General features: G+C 39.3%; 2 protein-coding genes across 2 annotated transcripts in view; one reads left to right on the forward strand and one right to left on the reverse strand.

Annotated features, from left to right (window-relative positions):
• ASPH (aspartate beta-hydroxylase) overlaps positions 1–15,161 on the forward strand; it is a 104,151-nt gene extending 88,990 nt beyond the window's left edge. The window contains exons 25-28 of the mRNA XM_065751930.1: positions 3,837–3,972; positions 4,855–4,946; positions 9,543–9,676; positions 14,820–15,161. Coding sequence (XP_065608002.1) covers positions 3,837–3,972; positions 4,855–4,946; positions 9,543–9,676; positions 14,820–14,970 — 513 coding nt within the window. The 3' untranslated portion in view covers positions 14,971–15,161. The remainder of the gene's footprint in view (positions 1–3,836; positions 3,973–4,854; positions 4,947–9,542; positions 9,677–14,819) is intronic.
• A 4,452-nt stretch (positions 15,162–19,613) lies between these two features.
• CLVS1 (clavesin 1) overlaps positions 19,614–23,857 on the reverse strand; it is a 90,236-nt gene continuing 85,992 nt past the window's right edge. Inside the window, exon 6 of the mRNA XM_065751923.1 lies at positions 19,614–20,024. Within this exon, the coding sequence (XP_065607995.1) occupies positions 19,937–20,024 (88 nt within the window). The 3' untranslated portion in view covers positions 19,614–19,936. The remainder of the gene's footprint in view (positions 20,025–23,857) is intronic.

Here is a 23,857-nt window from a genome sequence, read left to right on the forward strand (position 1 = left end):
GTGTGTCAAGGGACTTGCAGAAATGTTTCTAATCCATAGTAGTTCAGGACTTTGGAACTGGAGATTCAATAAATTTATTGAGTTCAGCTAAAAATTAATTTTGCTTTTATCTTCAAAACCTTACCCTCCTACCCTGGGGCAACTAGCCTTCCTTTCCAGGTCTTAGTTTTTGCATCTCTGATATCTTTTGTGGAATCTCAGTATAGCATTGTTTTCTGTTCTGGTAATCAGTGAAAATAATAAATAAAAGAATTGCAGTGCTGTTGTGTATCAGACACTTTTCACCAGGTTGAAACTAATACATGGGAAACGATCTAGGTAACTTTGTCCTAATTTTGTCTTACAATTTTGTAAAGGACTAAGAGGATGCTTCACGAACAATGTACTGCAGTGAACAGCTTATTGATTAGAATAGATCTTGTATAGATGATTTTTGCTGATTGTTTAGATTTTATTAGTTAAACGTCTCAAGTATAGCAGCAAAAGTACAGAATGAATGTAAGTACTGGCAACAGCACATATCCATAATGTTTTCTATAGAGAGACAGCTAGGGCTAGGTAGACTGGCTAATAAAATCTGGACAATCATAATTTATGGTGAAAATTAACTGCAAAATACATTTAAAGTGTGGCTGGATGCTTTAAGAAAGCTTTGTGTTGAAAAGAGCATGATGCTTACGCGTGCTGATGTTCAAGCACTGTGAGCAACCAAATGAGTCCAAGGAATTACTTTGGATGGCTTTAAAAACTGGTCCTTGCCCAAAGGTCTTCAGAATTCCTCACACTGTGATTATTGTGAATGTTTCCTTACTCTGTTTCAATAAGAAAGTAAAAGGTATTGGAGACTTACCAATATTTTATTTTATAGTCCAATGGATTAAAATGCACATGTGGTCAGTGGTTATGCCTCACATGGGGAGTACTAAACTCTTAATCACTGTCTGTAGCATTTATGACTATGTCTTGAAAAGTGCTTGATAGCACAGAATAAATATTTTTAACATAGTCACACATAAAAATAAAACAATATTAAGAAATCCCTGTTTAAATATTGTAATTTCTTTGTAGATAAAATCTGCACTATTGCCAGATGTAAAGCAACTTGTAAAGTTCCATTATTGTTAGGAACTGTATTTAAAAAACCATATGGAGTTTTATGGGAATCGGCTGGTAAGAAACAATTGTGTATGCTCCAAATGCTGTTCACCACCTGATTCTTCACTTGAAAGCAGAATATTGCAGCATAAATATAATATGAATCTGAGACTTATGTCCATACATATTATAGAGCGTGAGCATATTTAAACTTTTTCTGTAGATACTCTTGGATCAGTAGCCTGAAGTACAAGTCCTCAACTTAGCTACTGTATTTTAATGGTGTTACACATTTACAGAATCACAGGATTGCAGGGGTTGGAAGGGACCTCAAGAGATCATTGAGTCCAACCACCCTGCTAGAGCAGGTGCTCTGCATTAGATTGCACAGGTAGTCGTCCAGACAGGTCTTGAATGTCTCCACAGAAGGAGACTCTACACGCTATCAGGGCAACCTGTTCCAGTGCTCTGTCACAGTAAGTAAATAATTTCTTCCACATGTTAGCATGGAACTTCTTATGTTCAAGTTTTAGGACATTGCTGCTTGTCCTGTCGCCATGCACGACAGAGAAGAGCCTGGCCTCATCCATTCGTGTATGCCTAAGAGTCTGTAACATCAGGGAGATCAGGGTTGAGCTGTGTTTGGACTCCTGTAACCTTCTGTTCTACCTAGGTCTTGTGTATTACTCATTCTAAAGCATTATCAGTTTGCTTTAGAGATGGGGGTCCAGTTTTTCAACAATACAGGGACACTATTGATTTCAGTGGCAGTTATATCTAAAAACCATTGAGGAGTTGGCTCAAAATCAATATGTATTCAAATCACTTGGATGCAAAAGTGCTAGGGAAGGAGTTTTAAAGGCAAGGACAAACACAGAACTTTACAGGCTGACTTTCAGCTGGTCACTTGTGAAGAATTACTGGTGACAAAGCTACCATAATGGACAACTCCTTGGACCACCAGTACTTTTCATGCATGTTTTTGTCTGCATGGGTGAAAACTCCTTACATTTTTCCAGGCAATTGATTAGTTAGGTGTCTGGGGAAACAAGGAAGCATTTGTATTATCTTTCAAAGTTTTCCAGCTTTGTTTATCTGTGTCATTGTTAACTGCGGCCTATATAAATGCAAGGTTTTCATTTGTTCCTTGTCTTCAGCCTGTATAAAATCAAGTATTCAAGCTGGCATTTCCTCCTGTAGAAATGGTAGCACTGAATCGGTACCAGCACTGTTTCTCATGTTCATCTCTGATTACTTGGAAATGTTTTATCTACTTTATATCCCACGTTTCAGAAAAATCAGCTTAACAAAAATATTCTTGAAAACATTTATTCGTAATGTTAGCCACTGAAGCAGAGCTAAGGAAATCCATCAGTGGAAGAGAAGAGAATGAGTGCAGCACGGAAATGAGTGCTTTTCACCTTTACTGATGGGCAAGAGAATGAAGTTTGCTAGAGAAAAAAAAAAGAGAGAGAGAATACTGTAATAACAGAAGTTCAGTACTAATTTTCAAAGATGTTAGCAGGCATAAAAAGGTTGTAGTGAGAGGTAATCAGTGTATTACAGAAAGCATGTTCTAGCCATAGCTAGCTGTCCTGAGCTTTTTATGATATTTCAGTGTATGATCTATTTTGCAGGACCAGCTTCTCTTTTAACTGAAAAAAAAAAAAACAAGTAAAAAATGAAACTGTTTAAATGGGAATGGCTAATAAGGATATGTACAGCTGAAAGGGGCAGTTATATCACCTTGTCTGACCTCTGTTACAGAGTCTTTGGAGCATTATTTGACTTCACACACTGTACAGACATATTGAGAACCTAGCCTGTTTTCTGTATGAAAAGGATTGAAAATGTCTCACAGAAATGCTTTGTTCTGGAGCACAAGAACAAAATGAAAACTAATCACTCAAAATAGGGTTTAGCAAGTAAAGTAAGTAGCTGGGAAATGGAAGTCATGTCATTATTATCTAGATCCGTTGTTAAGCTATGGGTTTCTCATTTCTATTACTGTAACATTAATCATTTATTACTGGCAGAATGTAAGGTTTTCTCATCTACCTGATTTTTACAAATAGAATGTCCTAAGGCAGCAAAGAGCAGAGATGTTAATTCTACAATCTTGTGGGTTAACTATGTATTGAAGTACATGGCAGCTTACACACTGTTAATGGTTGTATCCATAAATTGTCACCTGACATTTCAAGTTGTATTTGATCATTTTCAGTAGCATCAGAATGTGTAATTGAATCTTTGTAGACCCTTCTGAAGGTTTAAATCACAGCTGTCAACTTAAGTAGCTTGTTTGCATTTGTCCTCTTTGAACTGAGATGTTCTGTCAACACTTGGAGTTTCAGTTTACACAGTGGTTTTCCAGTTGCAAAAATGCTTTCAGGTAACATGTGCTGAGTTTAAGAAGACCAGTACTCTTTTTAGCTAGCAATAAAAAATTATCTGTTAAACAGCCCCTTGGCTAATCAGAGCAAGTAAAGTCAGGCCTTATCTGCAAAGAGGCTGGGGACCATTGAAATTATATAATACAAGTGTAATTGAATCTGAAGAATGCTGTGAAAGTTGTTCTGCTTTAGCATGTCAGAAGGAAATAGGTAAGGAAACTTGATAATAATAATGAACACTTTTGTGTCTCTGTGTGTTTTAAATTAATAACAGCAGGCAAAAAATAAAAAAGGTACTGAAGTGAAATGCAGTAAGTTCTCAGTGCAGTAACACAGCTTTCGTAACAGTCCTTAGAAAAAAACTGGAAGCTCATTCGAGATGAGGGGCTTGATGTGATGGATAAAAAAAGAAGCCTCTTCTTGCCTGAAGATGAGAATCTACGAGAAAAAGGAGACTGGAGTCAGTTTACTTTGTGGCAACAAGGTAAAAACATTTTGTATTTCTCTTTCCCCAGTTCCACTCAATCAGGTTAATGTAGTGTAAAAAAGGAGTATCAACATAGTTTTCCCTGAATGTTTTGTGGTTGTTTTTTTTTTTTTTATCACTGAACCTGTTATTTAAGACTGCAGGAGAAGGGAGCTAATAGAAAACTGTCTGAGACCACATTGACAGTGAACAAGAGTTCTTATTGCCCACAAGCTCCTTTAAGAATTCCTTCAGGATATTACTCACCTCTTGGCGAGGTCGCTAAAATATTGTAAGGTAATGCGTAGTACAAATCAGCCTGAAGGAGGACAGGAAAGCAGGAGAAGACATATCCTCAGTATTTTATTGCCCACTTAGTGAGGTCCATTGTTCAGAAATGGTATGGGCAAAAGAATCTGAGCTCTAAAAAACCTGCTGGTCACAGTGCAGTGGAAAGTTTGGTTATTGAGATGACCTGGATTTCTTAAAAGAGGTTATTTCACATGTATTCCTACATGTGAAATAACACCATAAGATAAAATATTTACAGCCAGGGTCTATCAAAATAGATGGTGAAATTATATAATATCATTGGCATTGTTTGTCTTTTTAACAAGTATACTTTAATGATATACTTAATTATTAATAAAAATATAACCATAGTTTTAGAGTCATGTTTTAATATGTAGAAAGTCTACTCTTCTCAAAGAAGTGACAGGCTGCTCTGATGTTAAAACAAGTAAGCTGGCACTTCTGTTTCATAGTTTCTGAAATGTGAATAGTAATATTTACCAATTTTGGTGTCAGCTCTCTGACAGCTTTGTTCTATTCTGCCACATGGAAAACAAGGGACTGTTTGTTCATTGCACTAACTAGTGCTGCACCACTTATGTTCACTAGGAAGAAAAAATGAGAATGCTTGTAAAGGTGTTCCAAAAACGTGTGCTCTGTTGGAAAGATTCCCAGAAGCTACGGGCTGCCGAAGAGGACAGGTACCTGGCAAATTCCTTCATTTTTTGCAAATCCCTAAGGCTGGGAGCAGGTGATGCTGAGGAACTTGTACAGAAGGACATGTGACCTTGGTGTATTTAATGATGCCTCAGACACACAACAAAGTTAATACTGTAAAAGCCTTCCGCAAATACAAGGTAAAATATATTGGGTAAAGCTTTCTCATGGAATTTTTAGTTGAACCATTTTCCCGTGTGATCATAGGGAGCTTATGCTGGGTGAGTAGTTGTTTACCGTGGGTCAACTGATGGCAATAAATTACTAAACCTAGTCTTAAGTGACCTGATCTGACTTGCTGCTAACTCTGCTTAGAGCAGGAGGTTGGACTAGATCCATTCTAACCCAAATTTTTCTATGATTACTTTCAACTGAACATCATGTTACAAAACTAAATCAGCAAACCAGACTCTCGCTATGATAACCTTTGCATATTTACCCCAGGCTGGCTGCATTAGATGGAACGAGATTCACCTCACAGAGGTCGAACAATATTGCTGTCACATAAAGGAAAGAAACTGTACATCCATAGGCTGTGTCCTTGGGTGTCAACAAAATTAATTTCAAGTCCCTGATCTATGCTGATTATTCTGCTACAAATTAACCTCATTAAATCATGCAGAAGATTTGTGTGATAGGGATCAGATACACATATGCCACTGAATGGCCCAACAGTGATAACAAGTGATTCTGTAGGTTTCAATGTTTTGTTTTATTTTTTTACAAAGAAATAGTTGAACCTGTAAGCTTTAGCAAGCAAAACCAAGGATACAGAAGTTGCAAAACACAGTGTGTAGTCCTAATTCAGAGTCTTTTGTGTAAGTCTCCAGTTCTACCATTAGACTGTTGCTTTTGTTCAGAAGAACAGTGAATGGCCACTGTTACAGCAGTGAATAAGACTGTTGTTTTGTTAGTTTGTTACAGAAAGTAGTCGAAGTGAATGTAACTGATGAAACAGATTACTTACTGTCATTGTGGCTAAAATCAAGAAAACTTCCTTCTCACAGCTGAAAACAAATCTACCCCAGAGTGCAAAACGTTACTATTGTGTTCGTCATTTTTGGCACCCCAATGTGCCCCAGTTAAAGCTCCTCAGAGTTTTAATTTTCAACCATAGCATCACCTCTCTGTAGTTAGGAATATTTGAAGATTTGCACGTTAATTCTTGAGTATAGCATTTGTGTGTGTGTTATATGTATGTCTCACTCACAGACAAATCTAAACGGGTATGTGGAGGCAAATTACATACACCACAATGCAAGTATTTAAGTATTTCTAACATTATAGAAGTATTTCTGTGGGATATCGGTAACTCCCCTCACAGAGCCAGTAGTAGCAGTTATTTGATTTTCTTCAGATTCTGACAGGATAAACAAACTAACGCATCTTGCTGTAGCAGAAGCAGTGGAATGGAGCATCTATGTGAGCCACGGCCACCAGAGCTTATGCTTGCTATTGTAAGATATCTCTGGTAAGCTCAAACCTCAGATGTTGGGAACAGCTAAGCCCTTAGGCACACGTTCTTTTATTCTCTCTTTGTTTTCATCGGAGAGCTGGGAATGTCTTAAAAATAACATGATTTAACAAAGCTACCCCAAAAAGGTGCTCCTCACCACTGTTACACAATATTCATTCTTCCCATTGGGTTGTTGTAGAATGACATAAAGGTTGAGGTGCAAAGGGAGCTCTGGAGACTTTCTGGTCCAAAACCCTGCTCAGAGAATGGTTAGATGATTGCTCAGTATACTGTCCAGTCAGATTTTTTGAATGCCTCTGAAGATGGAAACTCTACAACCTGCTCAAGTGTTCATTTACTCCTATATTAAAAGCAGCTTTTTTTTATGTTCAAATGGCATTTCCTAAATTTCACTCTGTATGACTTGCCTCTTTGCCTTTCGCTGAATGCCACTGAATAGACCCTGTCTCTATCTTCTTCACTCTTTCCATCAGGTATTTATATACACTGGTGATATCCCTGCTGAGCCTTTCTTTCTCCAGATTGAGCATTCCCATTTCTCAGCCTTCCCTTGTATTTCAGAGGCTTCAGTCCATTGCTTATCTTTGTGAGCCTTCAGTAGACTTGCACAGTATCCCCATGTTTATCTTGGAACAAGTGGTCCAGAACTGGACACAGCACAAAAGGTATCTCTCCAATGCTGACAGTAAGGATCAAGCCCCTCAACCTCCTTGCAAAGTTCTGCCTAAAGCAGACCAGGAGGCTCTTGACCTTCTCTGCTGCAAGAACACAGTGCTGGCTTGTTTCAAGCTGTTGTTTACAAGGGCTTGGAGTTCTTTTTTCTGTTTTACAGATTGTTGTTCTATAGCTTCTAGTGTTGCATGGATTTGTTCCTCTCCACTGCAGTACTTTTCAGTTCTTTGTTGAACATGGTGAGTTTCATGTTTGCTCCTATCTCCAACTTGTCAAGACCATTATGAATGACAGCAAGAATAAAAATTGGTGTATCAGCCTTTCCTCCTCAATATTCTATCCTTGAGGAGAGAGATACTCTTTTCCTTCATCAGGGTCATTAGTGAAGCTTAAACTATCTTGGACACAATACTGAAACCTGGGGTATACTCTGGTGAGTTGTGGGTGTTGTGCTTTGATCAGAGCTCCTTGAGCCTGTCTGAACTGCCAGTTTTCAGCCTAATTCATTGTCTCCTTACCTGTTTTCCACTTCATCTGTTTGTCAAGGAGGATGTTATTGGCAGATAGTATCAGAAGCCTTACAAAGCTAAACAGTACCCAGTCTCCCCTCATGCATCAAGCTAAACATCTCACTGTAGAAAGCTGGTTAAGTGTGATCTTCCCTTCATGATTTCCCCTTTATAAACCCATGCTGACTGTTCCCAACCACCTTTTCCTTTATGTGTTTGAAAATGGCTTATAAGTTCATAAGTTCATAAGGTTGGAAAGGACCTATAAGATCATCTAGTCCAACCATCCTCCTATCACTATCTCTACCCAACTACTAAATTAAGTCCTTTAGCACCTCATCTAAACGCTTCTTGAACAGCGCTAGGGATGGTGCCTCAACCACCTCCCTAGGCAGGCCATTCCAGTGCCTGATCACTCTTTCAGAAAAGAAATGCTTCCTCAGGTCTAATCTAAATCTTCCCCGGCGCAACTTGTGGCCATTCCCTCTCGTCCTGTTGTTATTTATCAGGGAGAAGAGGCCCACCCCCTCCTCACCACAACCCCCCTTCAGGAAGTGGTAGAGTGCAATAAGGTCTCCTCTGAGCCTCCTCTTCTCCAGACTAAACAATCCCAGCTCTCTCAGCCGCTCCTCATAAGACTTGTGCTCCAGACCCCTCACCAGTTTTGTTGCCCTTCTCTGAACACGCTCCAGGGCCTCAATGTCCTTCTTGTAGTGAGGGGCCCAAAACTGAACACAGTACTTGCTCCATCACTAAGATGAAACTGTCTGGCCTGTAGTTCAGATACTCCTTGTTGCCCACCCTGATGATACGAACATTTACTTTCTTCCAATCCCTAGGAACTTCCTCTGCCATATCCTTTCAGAGATTGAGGGTGGCCTTTTGATATCAGCTGCTCCTTCAGTACTCCCACTTGAAACCTGTTAGGGTCTATGGAATGATTTTTTGAGTTTATGTTCCTTAACATGAGTGTAATTCTTCTCCAGTTTTCTCCATTGTTCACAGGTGCCTGGCCTTACCAGTAAAGACTGAGGCAAAAAAGTCATCTAGCACCTCAGCCTTTTACATGGCTTTTGTCATCAGATCTTTTGCCACATTCAACAGTGGGCTTGTGTTTTCCCTCAATTTCCTTTTATGTACCTCATGTACCTGTTGAAGTGTTTCTTGATGCCCTTCAATTTCATCTCCAGATCTCACCAGATGAGCTTTGACTTTCTTAACCTCATCCCTTCACACTCTGTGTTCTTCTGGGGTGACCTCACCCTGCTTTTTTCTCTTGTATGTTTTCTCTCTTTTTTTCTGTTTTTCAGGATCTCTGAGCTTCTTAATTGTGGGGATAAACTGTTCTTTAGCTTGGAGGAGGTGATCCTTGAAAATACACCAACTGTCCTAGACTGCTCTTCTCAAGCACTGAGTCTTTTGGATTTTTTCCTGGTGGATCCCTGAATAAACCACAGTACATTCTCCCAAAGCTGTAGGTAGTACTCCAGCTTTTTGCCCATCTCCCTTCTCCCACGATCCTGAACTCCACTATCCCATGGTCGCTTCAGCCAAGACTGTCAGTGGCCTTCACAATCCCATTGTTATCTGAGAGGGACCACAAACCAGTCACTCTGTTTAATGCATGTCTTGTGCCTCCTGTGGACCATGCTTTTAAATGATAAGAGTGTCTACAGTTTTTTCATGGGATGTAAGATGTTTTTCTACTAGTACATAAGAAATAATACATTTCAGCCTGAAACAAAATGAACAATATATATGTACACTGCAGTACTGAATGCATTCAGGATGTGAGAATACCTAATTATTGCTGAAACTAACAAAAGGTGACATCATCATGGAAGAGATGTAATGACGTCCTGAACTCAGAGCAGTATGGTTGTGAAAATGACCTTGTTGAAGGCTTCTCTCTCTTCTTGCAGATCAAATATTCTGTCATGCTTCCAGGAACTCATGTCTGGCCCCACACAGGGCCCACCAATTGTCGGCTAAGGATGCATTTGGGCTTAGTGATACCTAAAGAAGGCTGCAGAATTCGATGTGCCCAAGAAAACAGGTATTGTCTGGGGTTGTTTGTTGGTTATTTTTGTCACTATTAATTTTCCCCTACCATCCTCAACCCTGTGGTAATGCATGTAATGAAAAGAAAAAAAAAAAAAAGATCTGTTACTGATCAGGAGATGCTAGGTGTTTCTTTAAGCAGACAACTTACACTCTCACTCTTGCTATAAACTTATAACTGTCAGTTATCAAACAATGCGAGAATAATCTTTAGAGACAGAGCTGCTCTTTTCTGTTTTAGTGTGGGGAAAATATGTTTTTAGTCCATGAAATCTGTGTTTACCTTTACAAGGCCAATCTAATACGGTTGCCAAAAGAGCTGTTCTTTGTGATTTATTTTTTTGTTTGGTTTTGTGTTTTTGTTATTTTGTTTTTGTTTGATTTTTCTTTTATTTTGACTTTGAATTCTATACTTATTATATACTTATACAGAACAGCTATAGCCCTGTTTTTACCACTGTGACTAAACATTATTATATTTCTTCAGAAGCCTCGTTCCTAGCTGAAGCATTAATTCTAATTCAAGATAATTTAGTTGAAAATATTCTAGTTGAATTTTTGAGACTGTATTTCCCTGTGCTTAAAAATGCTAACTATATCTCTTTTCTCTTACAGTCTTAACTTGTAGAATTAGGTGGACTTCTAATAATGCTTAGTATCTCAGTATATTTATTTGGAATACTGAGTATTTGGTCTGTAGCATCTGAGTGCAACAGGTGTTGATTTTGAATGCTTTCTGTAGTACTACTGTACAGTAGTATTTGATATGGTGAAATGAATTGCCACTCCTGTTTGCATGACTGCAGTATGTGACAAAGATTTTTTCCAGAATCTCTGAAAATAACTACAACAAGAAATGTTTAGAATTTTTGAAGATGCAATTATGCAACTGTTAAAAATGTCACTATAGATGCGTTAGGGTTCCTGTCAAAATGTCACTGACTGTGTCAGACTGTTAAATAAACTATAAAACTTGTACTGCCCAGGTTGTGACAAGCAACATGCTTGTTTCCAGCATTTCAATCTTGTATCCAAAACAAGTTTAAGGTGGACATTGGGATGAAGGTAGAGCTACCCAAAAGGCTAATGGATGAACAGGAAAATTTGGAGTCTTTTCACTGTGGGACATTATTGTGAATTCAGATCTATGATGACTGAAAGGCATTATCACAGGTGGCTATTCTGTGGCTTGTGTGAACAAAGTGGTGGTTTTGATCCCCTTCCAATGGAGCAGGTGTCCACAACTCACCACCCATTATTGTAGCTGACCACTCTTCTTTGCCTTAATCTGAACAGAAGGGGTAGTGGTGTGGAAAATGAACTTAACTACCCCCCTTGGTAGCAGCAGCCCCTCAACATCAGGAAAGTGTCAGAGCAGAGTGAAGAAATGTCTGTTGCTGCTGGTGTGCTGCAGTCAGAGCATTTCAGGCAGTGTCTAGGTTTCTGAACTAGACTCATTTTTATGCATTCGACTTGCTCATTTGAAATGTAAAACTTGCATTCAAGAAGTGACTACACTCTGTGTTGGATTGTGTTAACATTAGTTGATTTTGGCAAGAGCTATGCATTCAAAGACAGGGTTTTCATTTAAGTATGTCCACTAATGGCAATGAAAGGTTGTTCTTCCATCCCTTTCTCCACAAAATATGATAGAGGTGAGCTGCTGCAGGAAGAAGTGATGTCACGAAGAAGATTCTTATCTTTAGCATTTTCAGTTTTTCCTCTCCTAGTGGATCAGAACATTAGGAAGCTGGTGGTTTCAAACAAGAGAGCTGGCATAAGTGTGAAGGTTTGACAGGGCTTTGATGCCATACTTTTCTGTCATCCTGTCCCACTGCTGCACAATGTAGAGGAGCAATGAGAATTTTGTGTCTGTTACTTCTGTGTCACCCAGTCTGTGTTTAGGGTGGCAGTGCTATTATGTAGCTCATTCTTTGATGGACAGGCAACTCAGCTCTAGCCTAGTACTGTGATTTGTTACTTGCAGGAGAGTCTTTTGGTTGCTACCAGGAGCTTGTGTACCTCATTGTTATTCAGCACAACTATAGTAATTTGAAGTCACTGGGCCATTTTGAAGTCTGAATTCTGGAAAGCCTAGGGTGCAGTGTACAGAAATGGTAGGTAAATAATATCTAGCTATCAGAAATCAAACACCTGTCTGACATGGTAATCATGTTTTGAAGTGAAGATGCAGAATTACAGCCTTAAGCAGAAGTCAGGCCAAGATCTCACCTGTGACAGGTGAGATAAGAGCTGAGCAGGTGATACAGAAGCACCCCCAAAGTGGCTTAGCACCACACCAGAGTAATATTGTCCCTGTGGTCCCACTGTGAAGTGTTTCTCACACCATAAAGGCATCTGGAAAATACTTATTTGCATACTAATGGTGTGTTTTATAATGTATGCAAAAGGAGCTAATAGTTATGTCAACTTTATGACTTTTCTTATGCAAAATAGCCCATCCCGATATGATTGATGCAAGTGATAGATACAGCTTTTAACCTCTGAAGCTATTTAATCTGTATACTTGGAATTTTTTATTGTCCTTAACTAGGCTTACGCTTTCAGGATATTTAGTTAAGTGCTGTTCAGGCTTGGTTTAATTAAAAATAAATAAATAAAAATAATAAAAAAGCAAACAATGTTTCTTTACCACATTACAGCATTGAGTTGAGTAATACTAATGTAATTCTAGTGCAGTTACAGAGAATCAGACTCAAGGCCTGTATGACATAAAAGATTTTTCTTATGGGATAGCTAACTCAGGAGCACATGATCATACTTAAAACCTGCAAAAGGTAACCATGTGGGCCTTCAAGGCTGATGTCCGTGTGCAAGGCAGTATGAATTTTTCACTGTTATGCTGGTTGCCCACTGTTGCTTAAATCATGTTTACGTTATTGTTTCAACTGATATGATCCTATTTCAATTTTTACTTTCCTTCAGAACATTACAGAACATCCCCATGAACATTCACAGCTAAGTTTTGCTTTTGTTGAGGTAAATGTTCAAAAGTAGCGGGATGACTTAGGAATCCAGATCTCATTTTTCACCCTGATTTTGTTTTCAATTTGAATGAACACAGTTGAATGAGCTAAATGGTTTATTTCCATCTTTGATGACAAGATCTTTTCTTTATCATCACTACTGTTCGCAGTTTTTAATTTCCTTTTTAGGGCGTCAATCCTCATAAACTACTTTTCTTGTTGAAAGACTTGGTTAAGAATTGGTAGAAAAAAGTAGGATGGCTTTAGGAGGTAACATTGGTTGTTACTGACTTGACTGACTGTTATATCCCGTCAGATGAGACTCAGTGAATAATCAAACAATGCTTCTGTCTTGGTGCAATGTAAAATAAATTTGCTTTGCTTGTACTTCTGCCTAATATTATGATGGGCAAACTGTGTAATACACAACCAGCTACTTGTGTCTAAGTGTGGTAAGCAAGACTGAGATCTGAGGGGCAGTGACAGTGTGATGACATTATCTCTAATGTTCACTGATCATATGCTGATTTTTGCAGTTTGAAGGCTGCAGTTAACCAGGCATTAAATTTCTTCTCAAAATTATGAATCCAGATCTCAACAGGCTGGAGAAGTGGGCGAAATGAAGCTTCGTGAAGTTCAGCAAAGGCAAAGCCCTGCAATCTGCTAACAGATAACACCTTGCAACAGTATAGGCTGGGTGGGGACTGAGTATAAAACAACTTTACTGAAAAGGGCTAAGAGCCCTAGTAGGCATATTGAACGTGTGCTCTTGTGGTGGAAAGCTAACCTCACACTGAACTGCGTTAGTAAGTGTGTAGGAATCAGTTCGAGGGGAGCAATTTTTTCCCTCTCTTCTGTACCCCAAACACTGCATCTGCAGTATTGTGTCTGGTTTGGGATACTTCTGTACAAGAAAGTCACTGATAAGTTAAATTGACTCCCATGGAAGATGAACAAGGAAAAACTGCATAAGGGGCTGGCGTATGTGACACTTGAGGAAAGGTTCAAAGAGGTGATGCCCATCATTGTAGATATTAAAAAATCCAGTAGATGAGAAACTGAGATATCTGTGATTCTGTGATCTCATCTAACCTCAAAGCTGCATCTAACTTCGCAGTAAGTCTTGCTCTCAGCAGAGGCTTGGAGCAGATGCCTTTCTGAGGTTTCTTTCTACTTAAATTGTTTTTTGATTTTGTACTTCATAAATCATAAAGTAATGCTGATTCTATAAACCATTTATATTTCCCATCTCCATTGGCTCTTCATGTGGCTTTTAAATCTGGTCATTTTTGTAACTTTAAAACAATGGAGGTGGTCAAAAATAAGCTGGTTTGTGTAAGTCATGTTTCCCTTTTTGAGTCTAACAGAAGTGCAGATCTTGGAAAGATTCCATTGTTAAAACTTGGCTTTTACAGATAGCAATGAGCAGTAACCCAGAGTAATTATGTCCAAGTCAGTGACCTCTGCCTTAGTGGTACTTGGCAAGCAGGAGGGGTTTAAATTCTATGGTCTCTTCCTTTCAGTTCAGTGTTAACAGTATAAACTGACTCAATGCGTGCTAGATCACTGCGACCTCCCTGTGAAAAAAATTCTTTAGGCTTCATGCTTTGAATGGATTTATGGGATGCATCTGTTATGTTCAGTGAAATTATAAAGCAGGATCAGGACCTAATTCTGTTGTTCTAATTTTCAGAAAAAAAAAAAAAAACAAACAGATTGATTTAAAGTAACTTATATTCAAGCCATATTGCTTGTCATTCCTTCAGTTTGCTGAATTACTCATTACGTGTATATCTGATTAGAAAAGAGGGAGAAGATTACTATAGTGGTATTATGCCCCTGAGCTTGATGAATGCTCCCAGGTTATTGGACTAAACTCATTAAAATTAAATAAATAACAAATACTGCAAATGTCTGAATATGTATGTGGGCACATGTGGCCATAACTAGGCAGATGGAGAGAAAACAATCCCTCAATAAGATGAAGCTCTATTAGACTGATTTATTAATTTATTAATATTAGGTACTGAATTCCTGACTGTGCAATATGTACTGTTTAAATGGTTCTCACATGCAGAACATCTTCAGAACTGGTGTATAGTCATGGCATTTTGAATACTGCACTAAAGTGTGTTCTGTTTTGTGTTGCAGAACCTGGGAAGAAGGGAAAGTTCTTATTTTCGATGATTCTTTTGAGCACGAAGTGTGGCAGGATGCTGAAAGTTATCGTCTGATATTCATTGTTGATGTGTGGCACCCCGAGTTAACAGCACAACAGAGACGAACCCTTCCTGCTATTTAAGGGATTATATCTGGTGTGAAGAGCAGAGCAGCTTTAACCCTTCAGAGTGTGCAAATAGAAACATGCAGGATTAATTTATACAGCATATGAAGAATGCTAGTGTTGTAAGGGTTATTAGAAGAGATAATGATGGCATTCTACAATCACAGAGGACTTGATTAAAAAAGAAAAGAGAAAAAAAGAAAAACAAAGCCATGTTTGTTTCACACCGATATAGCACTGATATGTATTGTTTTTCTGACTGTAAGTCTGAAAATACAAATCTTGGCAGTCAAGGAGCAATATAGGTCTGGATTTTCAAGCTGAGGAATGTGCCAATGTTTTTACCATGCCTGAATGATATGTTCAAGAACAGTCATCTACCTGCCCAGCTTTGTTCAGGCACAAGATTTGCAATAACACATCCGGGAAATACTTCCCAGGCTTCTCTCTGGGAAGCTGCATGCATGGTATTTATAGATACATGCATGCAATCAATTTTGGTAGTCATTGTGCAGTTGTAATGTTAGCTGCTTTAGGTATAAAACATGTCCCTATATTATCAACTGTAGATAATGTGAATGGGTCGTGTGTTTTGTTGTTTTTTCTACCTGGATAACTATTTTTCTAGCATAATTATGAACAGATCTTCTTCAATCAACCACTATTTTTAAAAATAATGTATATACAAAGTACATCTCTAGTGATAAGCATATACTGTATGTTGTGCTGTAGCACGACAAAAGTAGTATATGAACAGATTTCATTTTGCCAACTGCAGCCTTCTCTTTGCCTCCCTGGAAACACAAGAGGAAATATGCATACTCTGCTTCTTAGTAAAGTGTTGTTCTTCTAAAACAAAATAGCTCTCTTAGCAGGCAAACTTCAATTTAGTAATGTGACTTTGGAAAATGTTGAACAAATTTGATATCTGTGGACTTGTCTCTTACAGTGCTCTTCAGTTCTTAAGATTATATGGTGAGCTGCTTAAGGACAAGGTTCTTCCAGGTTTCTGCTAGAATGCAAAGCAAACAGCTTCAGGTTATTAACTTGAATTAACTTCTGCTGCCAGCATCCTATACAGTGCTAGGATGGCCCTTTAATTGACCTAATGGTGTTCTCCTTGTCTTGAAATGTATGATACAATCCTGAAGCAGTCTTATCACATCATAATTTACAGTATTTGCTACCCAGAGTTTACTGTATGTTAAAAAAGCATTATTTTCAAGAGAGAGAAATCATGGATGTTTAAGCAGTTGGCTGATCTTTTGTTTCCTCACTGTTCGATGAGAGGTGGAAGGTGCAGGAGCCTCCACTGTTCCTTTCTGAAAACACTAAGAAAATAAACAAAAGTTTGCACAGGTAATGTTTGAAACCAGCTGATATTTACTCACCCTCAAAGCCAGCAGGGGGTGGATAGGTGTACTAGGATTCTGAGGTCTGCTCAAGGTCATCAGGAGCAGTGGCATCACTAGTGAGGGTTGTGAGAAACAGGTACTAAGTAAGAAGACATTAGGGTTACTGAGTCATCGCAGCTCTGGCCTTGTGGTTTTAAGAACTCTGAACAGTTGTCTTATTTGCTTAGTGTTCCATGATTGAGCCTGCTTTGGCAGGGGGTTGGACTAGATGATCTCTAGAGGTCCTTTCCAACCCCTGCAATTCTGTGGTTTTGTACTGCAGGGACTACATCATGGTACCTAAGTATTGTACGTACAAACAGCACATGATCAGAATGCCAAATCTGCTAAACAAAATACAGGCAGCAACCTTGCATTCCCACAAATTGAATGCTTTTCAGAGTTTGTATTTTATTAATTAATTTTGTAATGCCACGTAACACACGATGACTGCACCATAAGCTGTTTTAACCCATTTCTGGAGATGTGCACTTTAATTTCCTTTCTGACTAATAAAAAATAGGTAGAATACACACTGATAAACCCTCTCTGATCAAGAGTCAGACAACAATGCTAATTGGACTTTAATGTGTTGTCCATATCAGCAGTAACAGAGTACCATCTGTTGTAAAGTAACAGTTCTCTGCAAATAATCATGAAAACTGAAAAGATTTATAAGTTTCACACTTCATAAAATATAAAAATACTTTCGGAGGCTTTAGGTGAATTATGTGTAAAACTGGAAAGAATATTCTTTTTATATTAAGGAATCATAGAACAGTAAGAAGGAAAAGTAATTCTGCTAGTTGTTGAGTCAGGCTGTGCTTTGTATCTCTTACACTTATCAAGCAGTACAGATTATAAACTATTTTGCTATTCTGTAAAATAAAGACATAGTTTGTAAAGAAGTAATCAAGAACTACTTAAACCAAAATTAGTGGCTTAGGAATGCTTTTTTTTTAATCTTGTGTTTTAGTTTCTGTAGCAGAGTGAACACTAAAGGAGTGGTAAAAACTTCGAAGCTTTATTTATAAGAGAACCGTGCTGTCCTGATTGTTCACTGTTTCTTTGAAGTCACATGCTTTATATATACAGATTTCAATTGGCAAACAGATCAAAGTTATCTACCCAGAATGTATGTGTGCCAGAGTGGCACTGTTCATTAAACTGTGTAGTGACATATTGACCATTTGATACCTTAAGTGCCTTGTGAATGTGACAAGGTTTATTGTGAATAGCTGCTGCAGCACTGAAGTGATTCTGCTCTCTGCCTACCTGTCGATGAGCTGAGAGCATCTCTTTTTGTTAGATACATTTATTCGATTTGATACATAAATGGTGAGTATATATATATATATGGAGAGAGAGAGAGAGAGCAAAACATGGAAATTAGGCAGTGAATAAGCGGTATATTATTTTAGTTATTCCTCTTTGCCATGCAGTATTTCATGTTGAAAAAGCTTTTTACACATTGGGAATGCCAGTGGATGAAGTGAATGGAAATGCTTTTCAGATTGAGCACTATTGCAATTTAAACATTTCATTCTTTAGCCATGTTTACAGAGGGAAATGCCAGCACAAAGCATTTGTAGGGTAGTGAGTACATACTTGAATGAGCAGTAGTGGGCCATCACAAAGATTCAGTGGCAGCAGAGATAAGTGTATTAACTGAGAAAAACTGCAAACCAAAGTATTTCTTCACTAATACTGCAGTATAGTAGGCCATTTCTGCCTTGTTTGTTTTTGTTTTTTTAATGTATGTGTGATTTTCTTTATGCTTTAAGCAAGTTTGCTGTGACCAATCCAAATGTCTGAGAGTCTTCATGAGCCTCAGGAAGGGAGGGGAGCTGTTTCCAGTCACAGCTTTCTATAGTGGGTCATAATGCCATAGGGGAGAAGAATAGATGAAAACCCAAAGGTAAATGGGCTCAGACATTTCTTTAATGTTCCTGCAAGCCTCAGAGTGTTTGCTGCTTTTTCTGACGCCTGTGTTGCTTTGCTGGGAACACTCACTGCATTAAATACTCTACCGTGAAGACCAGGCCTAGCCCCAGTAACACTGTGCTGCAGAGGAAGGTTATTGTGAATGAGACTGCCCTGTACACAGGCAAGCAGGTACACCCCAGATGTGTTAGTGGGATCTGGAGGGTGTCTTTTCTGCACTATGCAAGCATAACAGGCTGTGAATGAAGGCAGTGTTTCGTTGCTCCATTTGTTAGGGATGACCATGTCCAGCTGACCTAGGCCACCACTTCCAGTGCATTGCTTATGAATCCGGTGGATGTTCAGAGCTGTATGAAAAGCTCTTGCTCAGCCTTTGGGTTATCATCTTGTTTTATATATTTTATGTGGTTATCTTTGATACGTTGGTGCCAACCACGTTGTTCTAGTAATTGTCAATGCATTGCAATTAAATTGAGGACAAAAAGCATGTATGGTGATTGTAACTGTTTTAGGAAATAAAGTCACTGCTCATGCAATTTGATAACAATTTTTCTTTTATTTCTTTTATCTGATTTCCATTTCAATGAAGGGATGGGACTCTTCTTACAGATAGAGCAAAGAGAGAGATAAGAAACTGGTCTTTGGCATTTCAGTTCTTCTGTTTGTTCACATTTCCTTCTAGCAGAAGCTTGTATTGAATTATTAATTCTAAGTTTTCCTTTCTCATTTTAACCATGGCCCACATCTGCAATCAGCATTCCCTTCTGGCTACACCTTTCACTGACTGCAGGAAGGGAGGGGGATAAATGGTTCTGCAGAGCTTTTATCTGTGGTTGGGGCCTAAATGAAAAAATCTGAATGAATCATTAATCACTGGTGAATGTGTCCAGTGGGTCTCCCTGGAACCCCCTCACACGCATGCGCACACGTCTAATGGGTTCCCAAGTTGCCTGTGGAAAAACATGACATTAAAATGAAATAATTGCCTTCCAAATTGTCTGTGTCTGCTGCCCACGCAGCTCATTCCGCTTACTGACAGTTTTGTAAGGGTTTCAAAAGTTAAGAATCCTTTTTGCTAGATACTGAAATAAGTGTCCCCCTAAAAGCAATATGGATGAGGCAGTCGCAAAGTGTCACGTTGAATGGCATTACGCTGGCGCTGATTTTTACTTTTTTAATACAAAACCCTTCTGCAGAACTCAAACACACTAGATAACGCTGTATTCTGCCCTCTGAGCCACATTAAACAGTGCAGACTTTAAAGATGCTTTGCTTTAATACACATTTAACCTTAGCTTCTATAACACTGAGCATCCCTGCTGGAGGCTTCAGGAGAGCTTCTACTGACAAACACTGGAGAAGGCAGTCCCATCATTTCCAATTTTTCAATTCCAGAAGTCTGAAAAGGAAAGAAGACGAAGTTCTTTACATATGGACAGACCCCCGCTGTGTCTTCCTTTGCATCATGTGTCAACAGAAATGCTGTTCAGCGTTGGCTGCATGGGCAGGTGGCTGGTGGCAGTTGTTACTTGGTCGAGAAAGATGAAGGACTTGTTCTCAAGCGAAACGCATGTGTGAGTGCGTATCGCGTGCTCGGTCGTTTCTGGGTGGGTGGGGTCTGGATGTCTGCAGTCGGCGTGTGGGATTCAGTCCAGGGCCAGCAGTGGTTGGGTGTTCTCACTTTCCCCCAGGTCCTCATGCTTCAGCATGCCAGCTTCCACCACTGACTGGGACCTGGAAGGAAGAACAGGCACGTGCCAGCGAGGGCTGCTTTAGAAGCGTTCCCTGTCCTGCAATCCCTTCACTCTGCTTTATCATTTTCGCTATTGTCCGTTTTCACCTCTGTAGTTTTTTATTTGTTTACTCTGGATATGCAAGAACTTGAAAACGCATCCCTTTAAACATGAATAAAAAGTGACTCCTTACTTATTTCAGCTGGTTTTAAAATATTTAGTGCTTAGCTAACATCTATAATGCTGAATGCACACAGGAACATGAAAGGCTGCTCCTGACAATGGGATCTGATAGCACTTCACGTCCTGCAAGACAACATTGCTCTGCTCCTGCTTACTTTGCACAAATGAAATAACACACACAAGTGCTCACAGGAGCAAGCCTCAGCTCATGCCTGCTACAAATCTTGAGACCAGCAAGTAGATAAATCACATTTTACTGATGAGGAGATCTAAGGGGCAGAACATCCCTGAGTTATCCAAGATCAATGAAGAAACCAGCACTAATATGACAAGGAGGGAGCTTCTGGTGTGCCTGCTCCTGACATTTATCTCTTCATCTACATCCTTGAAGGAGAATCTTGTTCAGGGATAGTCCATTTTAAACTCATTTCTGTCTTCAAGGTGGGAAACATAGTTTATCTTTTGCTTCTAATGAGCAAAAAAAAAAAAAAGCAAAACAAATGAGTAAGAAAGTGGAGCGTTGAGGATTTCTGGCAGTGACAAAAGCTGAATGGGTTTAACCTAATGGGAAATTCAAGAGGATTTCATTTTCTGTGGCCTGTGTGCTCCTGTGTTTGCCCACTTAACTATGGAAGGAGGAACTGATGAGTATGTTGCAAAGATTCATTATCCTCCATTTTCTCCGCTTCAGGCTGAGATTTACCTCCCAGTTTGTAGTCAGCAATGAATTTTAGAGCAAAATCACTCTCTGGATCAGGAGCTTTTTAAAGACAGCAGGACTAAGCATTTGCACGTGGCATAATATCATTTTAAAGAGCCAGTTTTGTCATGGGTGGCTTTTAGAATTACAACTTATTACTTTCAGGAAGTGCCTATAGTTCCCAGTTGATCATTATGGTAACCTTGGTCTGAGCATCAGCTATTTTATGAGATTAGAGATCGCTTCTCTTTTGATAAGCATCATTAATAAATTGCGTCCTGTTGTACTGCAGCACTTGATCACCAATGAATACTGTGACTGTGAATAACTTGTGTAATTATTTTTCTTATGCCTGAAGCTTTTATGAAAGCATAATTATTATTATTTTTTCAATTCTCCAAGAGAAAAGATGATTTGCAATAGGCCAGTGTTACATAAAGCATTTCAATCTGACCAGGAATTGCATTTTGATGTGAAAATCATGACAAATATTTTTTGAAAACAGGACCCTATATGTACCTAACACGTTCATTTTAAGGAAAGCAGCACTGCTCTATGTATGTGCAAGTTTACACAATGTTTAGAATTTTTGTATGTTGGCTCTAGCATTAAAGCTAGTACTCAAGCTAGGTTTCTTTTTTCAAAGTACTGCTGCCCATTTTAACTGCACTGCCATTTTTTTTCTTTCACTGATGCGTTATCCTGTAATAAAGAAATTCTTTGCGATGCTTTGCATTTTTATGTGTTTGTGCTCAAAGGGAAAGATAAAAACTGTCTGCAGTCACGGGACACTCTCTTTCCTTTGGGTTGGACTCAGCAGTGGGTGCTCGCTGCCGTCCGCCTTCAGCGTTAGCGTAAGGCCTTCGGTCTCTTGCTCATTTTATTTATTAGCTTTAATTCCAATTATATTGTATTATATTGCATTATTTTGCTTTCTGATATCTATTTAGTAAATTAGCTTTCCCCCTCAGATCGTTGCTGCTGTTTTGTTCCTAGGCCCATCTCCCTTTTCCCTTTTCCCTTTCCCCCTTCCCCTTTCCTGCGGAATGGGTCCATGGGTCCCCCGCACCAATCATCACAGAAGCAGGCTGAACCTGCCCATAAACCATTGACACCCTGCAAATGAAAGTTACCTGTGATCCTCATACTTGTAGGCTGGGGAAAGTTCCTAGTTTGTGACCATTGTGTGTCCACAGTCACACTGGAGCTGCCTGGCTTGAGTCTGACCTTGCACAAGGTCCCCTAGTCTGTATCTTTCACACTGGTGGATGCTACATCATTTAAAATTGGCGCTGAGATGGTGCTAAAACTCCCCAGCTATCTGCTTTGAACTAGGTGACAACTACAGCTAGATCAGGTTGCTCAGAGGCATGTCCAGCTTGACCTTGGATATCTCCAGGAATGAGGCATCTACCACCTCTCTGGGCAATCTATTCCAACCTATTCACTACTCCTGTTGTAGAAAACTTGTATCTAGTTTAAATCTCCACTTTCTCCTGATGTATTTTTATCTGTTGTCATCAGGTATGATAGTTTTCATGATTTCTCAGGCCATGTTTGCAATGTATCATAGCCAAAACTGTCTCACACTGTGTTACCTTCAGTACTCACACGCCACAGCTTTGGCTCTATAAATGAAATATCTGAATTCAAAACCTTACATCTTTCCTCCTTTCTCCACTAAATTTTCCCAAACAACCAGTCTGGAAGATGTTTGGGTGTAGAGGATTTGGTTGAGTTAAAATTTAATAGAAGTAGGCAACTGCTTGTATAACATATATGAGGTCCCTGGGCCGGCAGACTCTCTGCTCTACCCATCTATAACACAATACAAGCAGGGGACCTGGATCCTGTAAAAATAAGAGATCACCGTGAGCTGGAAGCCAAGTCTGAAGGAACAAACAGATGAATCAATGCCCATGAACTTTCTCAGTCTAGTTTCACAGTCTAGTTAGCCTTGCTTGGGAGAGCAAAATGAAAATGGAAAAAGAAATGATTTCTCAGTCTCACTTCTAAGACGTAAGTATCATTTGACTGTGCTTCATTTAATGTGTCAATCAAAGCCCTCATGGTGTTTTTACTGTTCAGCAAGAATATTCAGAATACTGGAAAATCAACACTATCCAGCTGTTTCTCCAGCAGGCCAACCATATATTTCAAATGACAGCACCGCATGTTGGTATGTACATCCGTATCTTTGAAAGCAGATGGCTTTGTGTGTGTGGTCATTTTGATGCTACTCCCCCAAATTCAGTCAAAATAAGACCTTAATAAAACTCGAATGCAGGCTTTCAAGATGCATTGATTTCAGACGGCTCTTGCCAGAGTACAGATGAAGTGAATCACCTCACAGAGATGGACATCTGCCAGGTATCGCTTTTGTTTCCCATAAAAAATAAAACACTGAACCCCTGCTCTGAGCTAATAATAATTGCCAGTGCACTGGAACGTGATTGCTTCTAAAGGCAACCTTCAGTTCTCTGATCCCTCAGTTCTCTGATCCCTCATTTTGTACCTTCCATCATAGCAAGGTGGATGTGCTGCAGCCCATAGGACCAAGGACACCCTCTGTGTGTGCTGTGCTTCCTCTGGAGGCTTTTGTGGAGAGGGAAGGAGGGTGGCTATTTTTTCCCCAAGTGCAGGAAGCTTCCAGCTCTCAGTGTGACATGCTGCAGCCAATCAATCAGATCCCATTGTGTGACTCTATTCATCTACCTCTCACCTCCCATCTGCTCATTTCCCACTAATTCCCTTTCCATTTCAGGAGCACCTCAGGGCTGTTCATCTCCCAATTATTCATTCCATTTATGGAACATAAGAAGCAGAGAAAACACTTTTTAAAAATCACACCTATGGGTTTTTTGTATGGACGAGGTCTGAGGGGCACTTCTCTCTGCCTTCCTCCCTCCTTATGGTGCAGGGCCCAGCGTCCCAGAGCATGCTCTGCAACA

This window comes from Cyrtonyx montezumae, unplaced genomic scaffold, assembly GCF_038088225.1.
Source record: "Cyrtonyx montezumae isolate F1298 unplaced genomic scaffold, pur_monq_1.0 scaffold_8, whole genome shotgun sequence".
Classification (NCBI taxonomy): domain Eukaryota; kingdom Metazoa; phylum Chordata; class Aves; order Galliformes; family Odontophoridae; genus Cyrtonyx; species Cyrtonyx montezumae.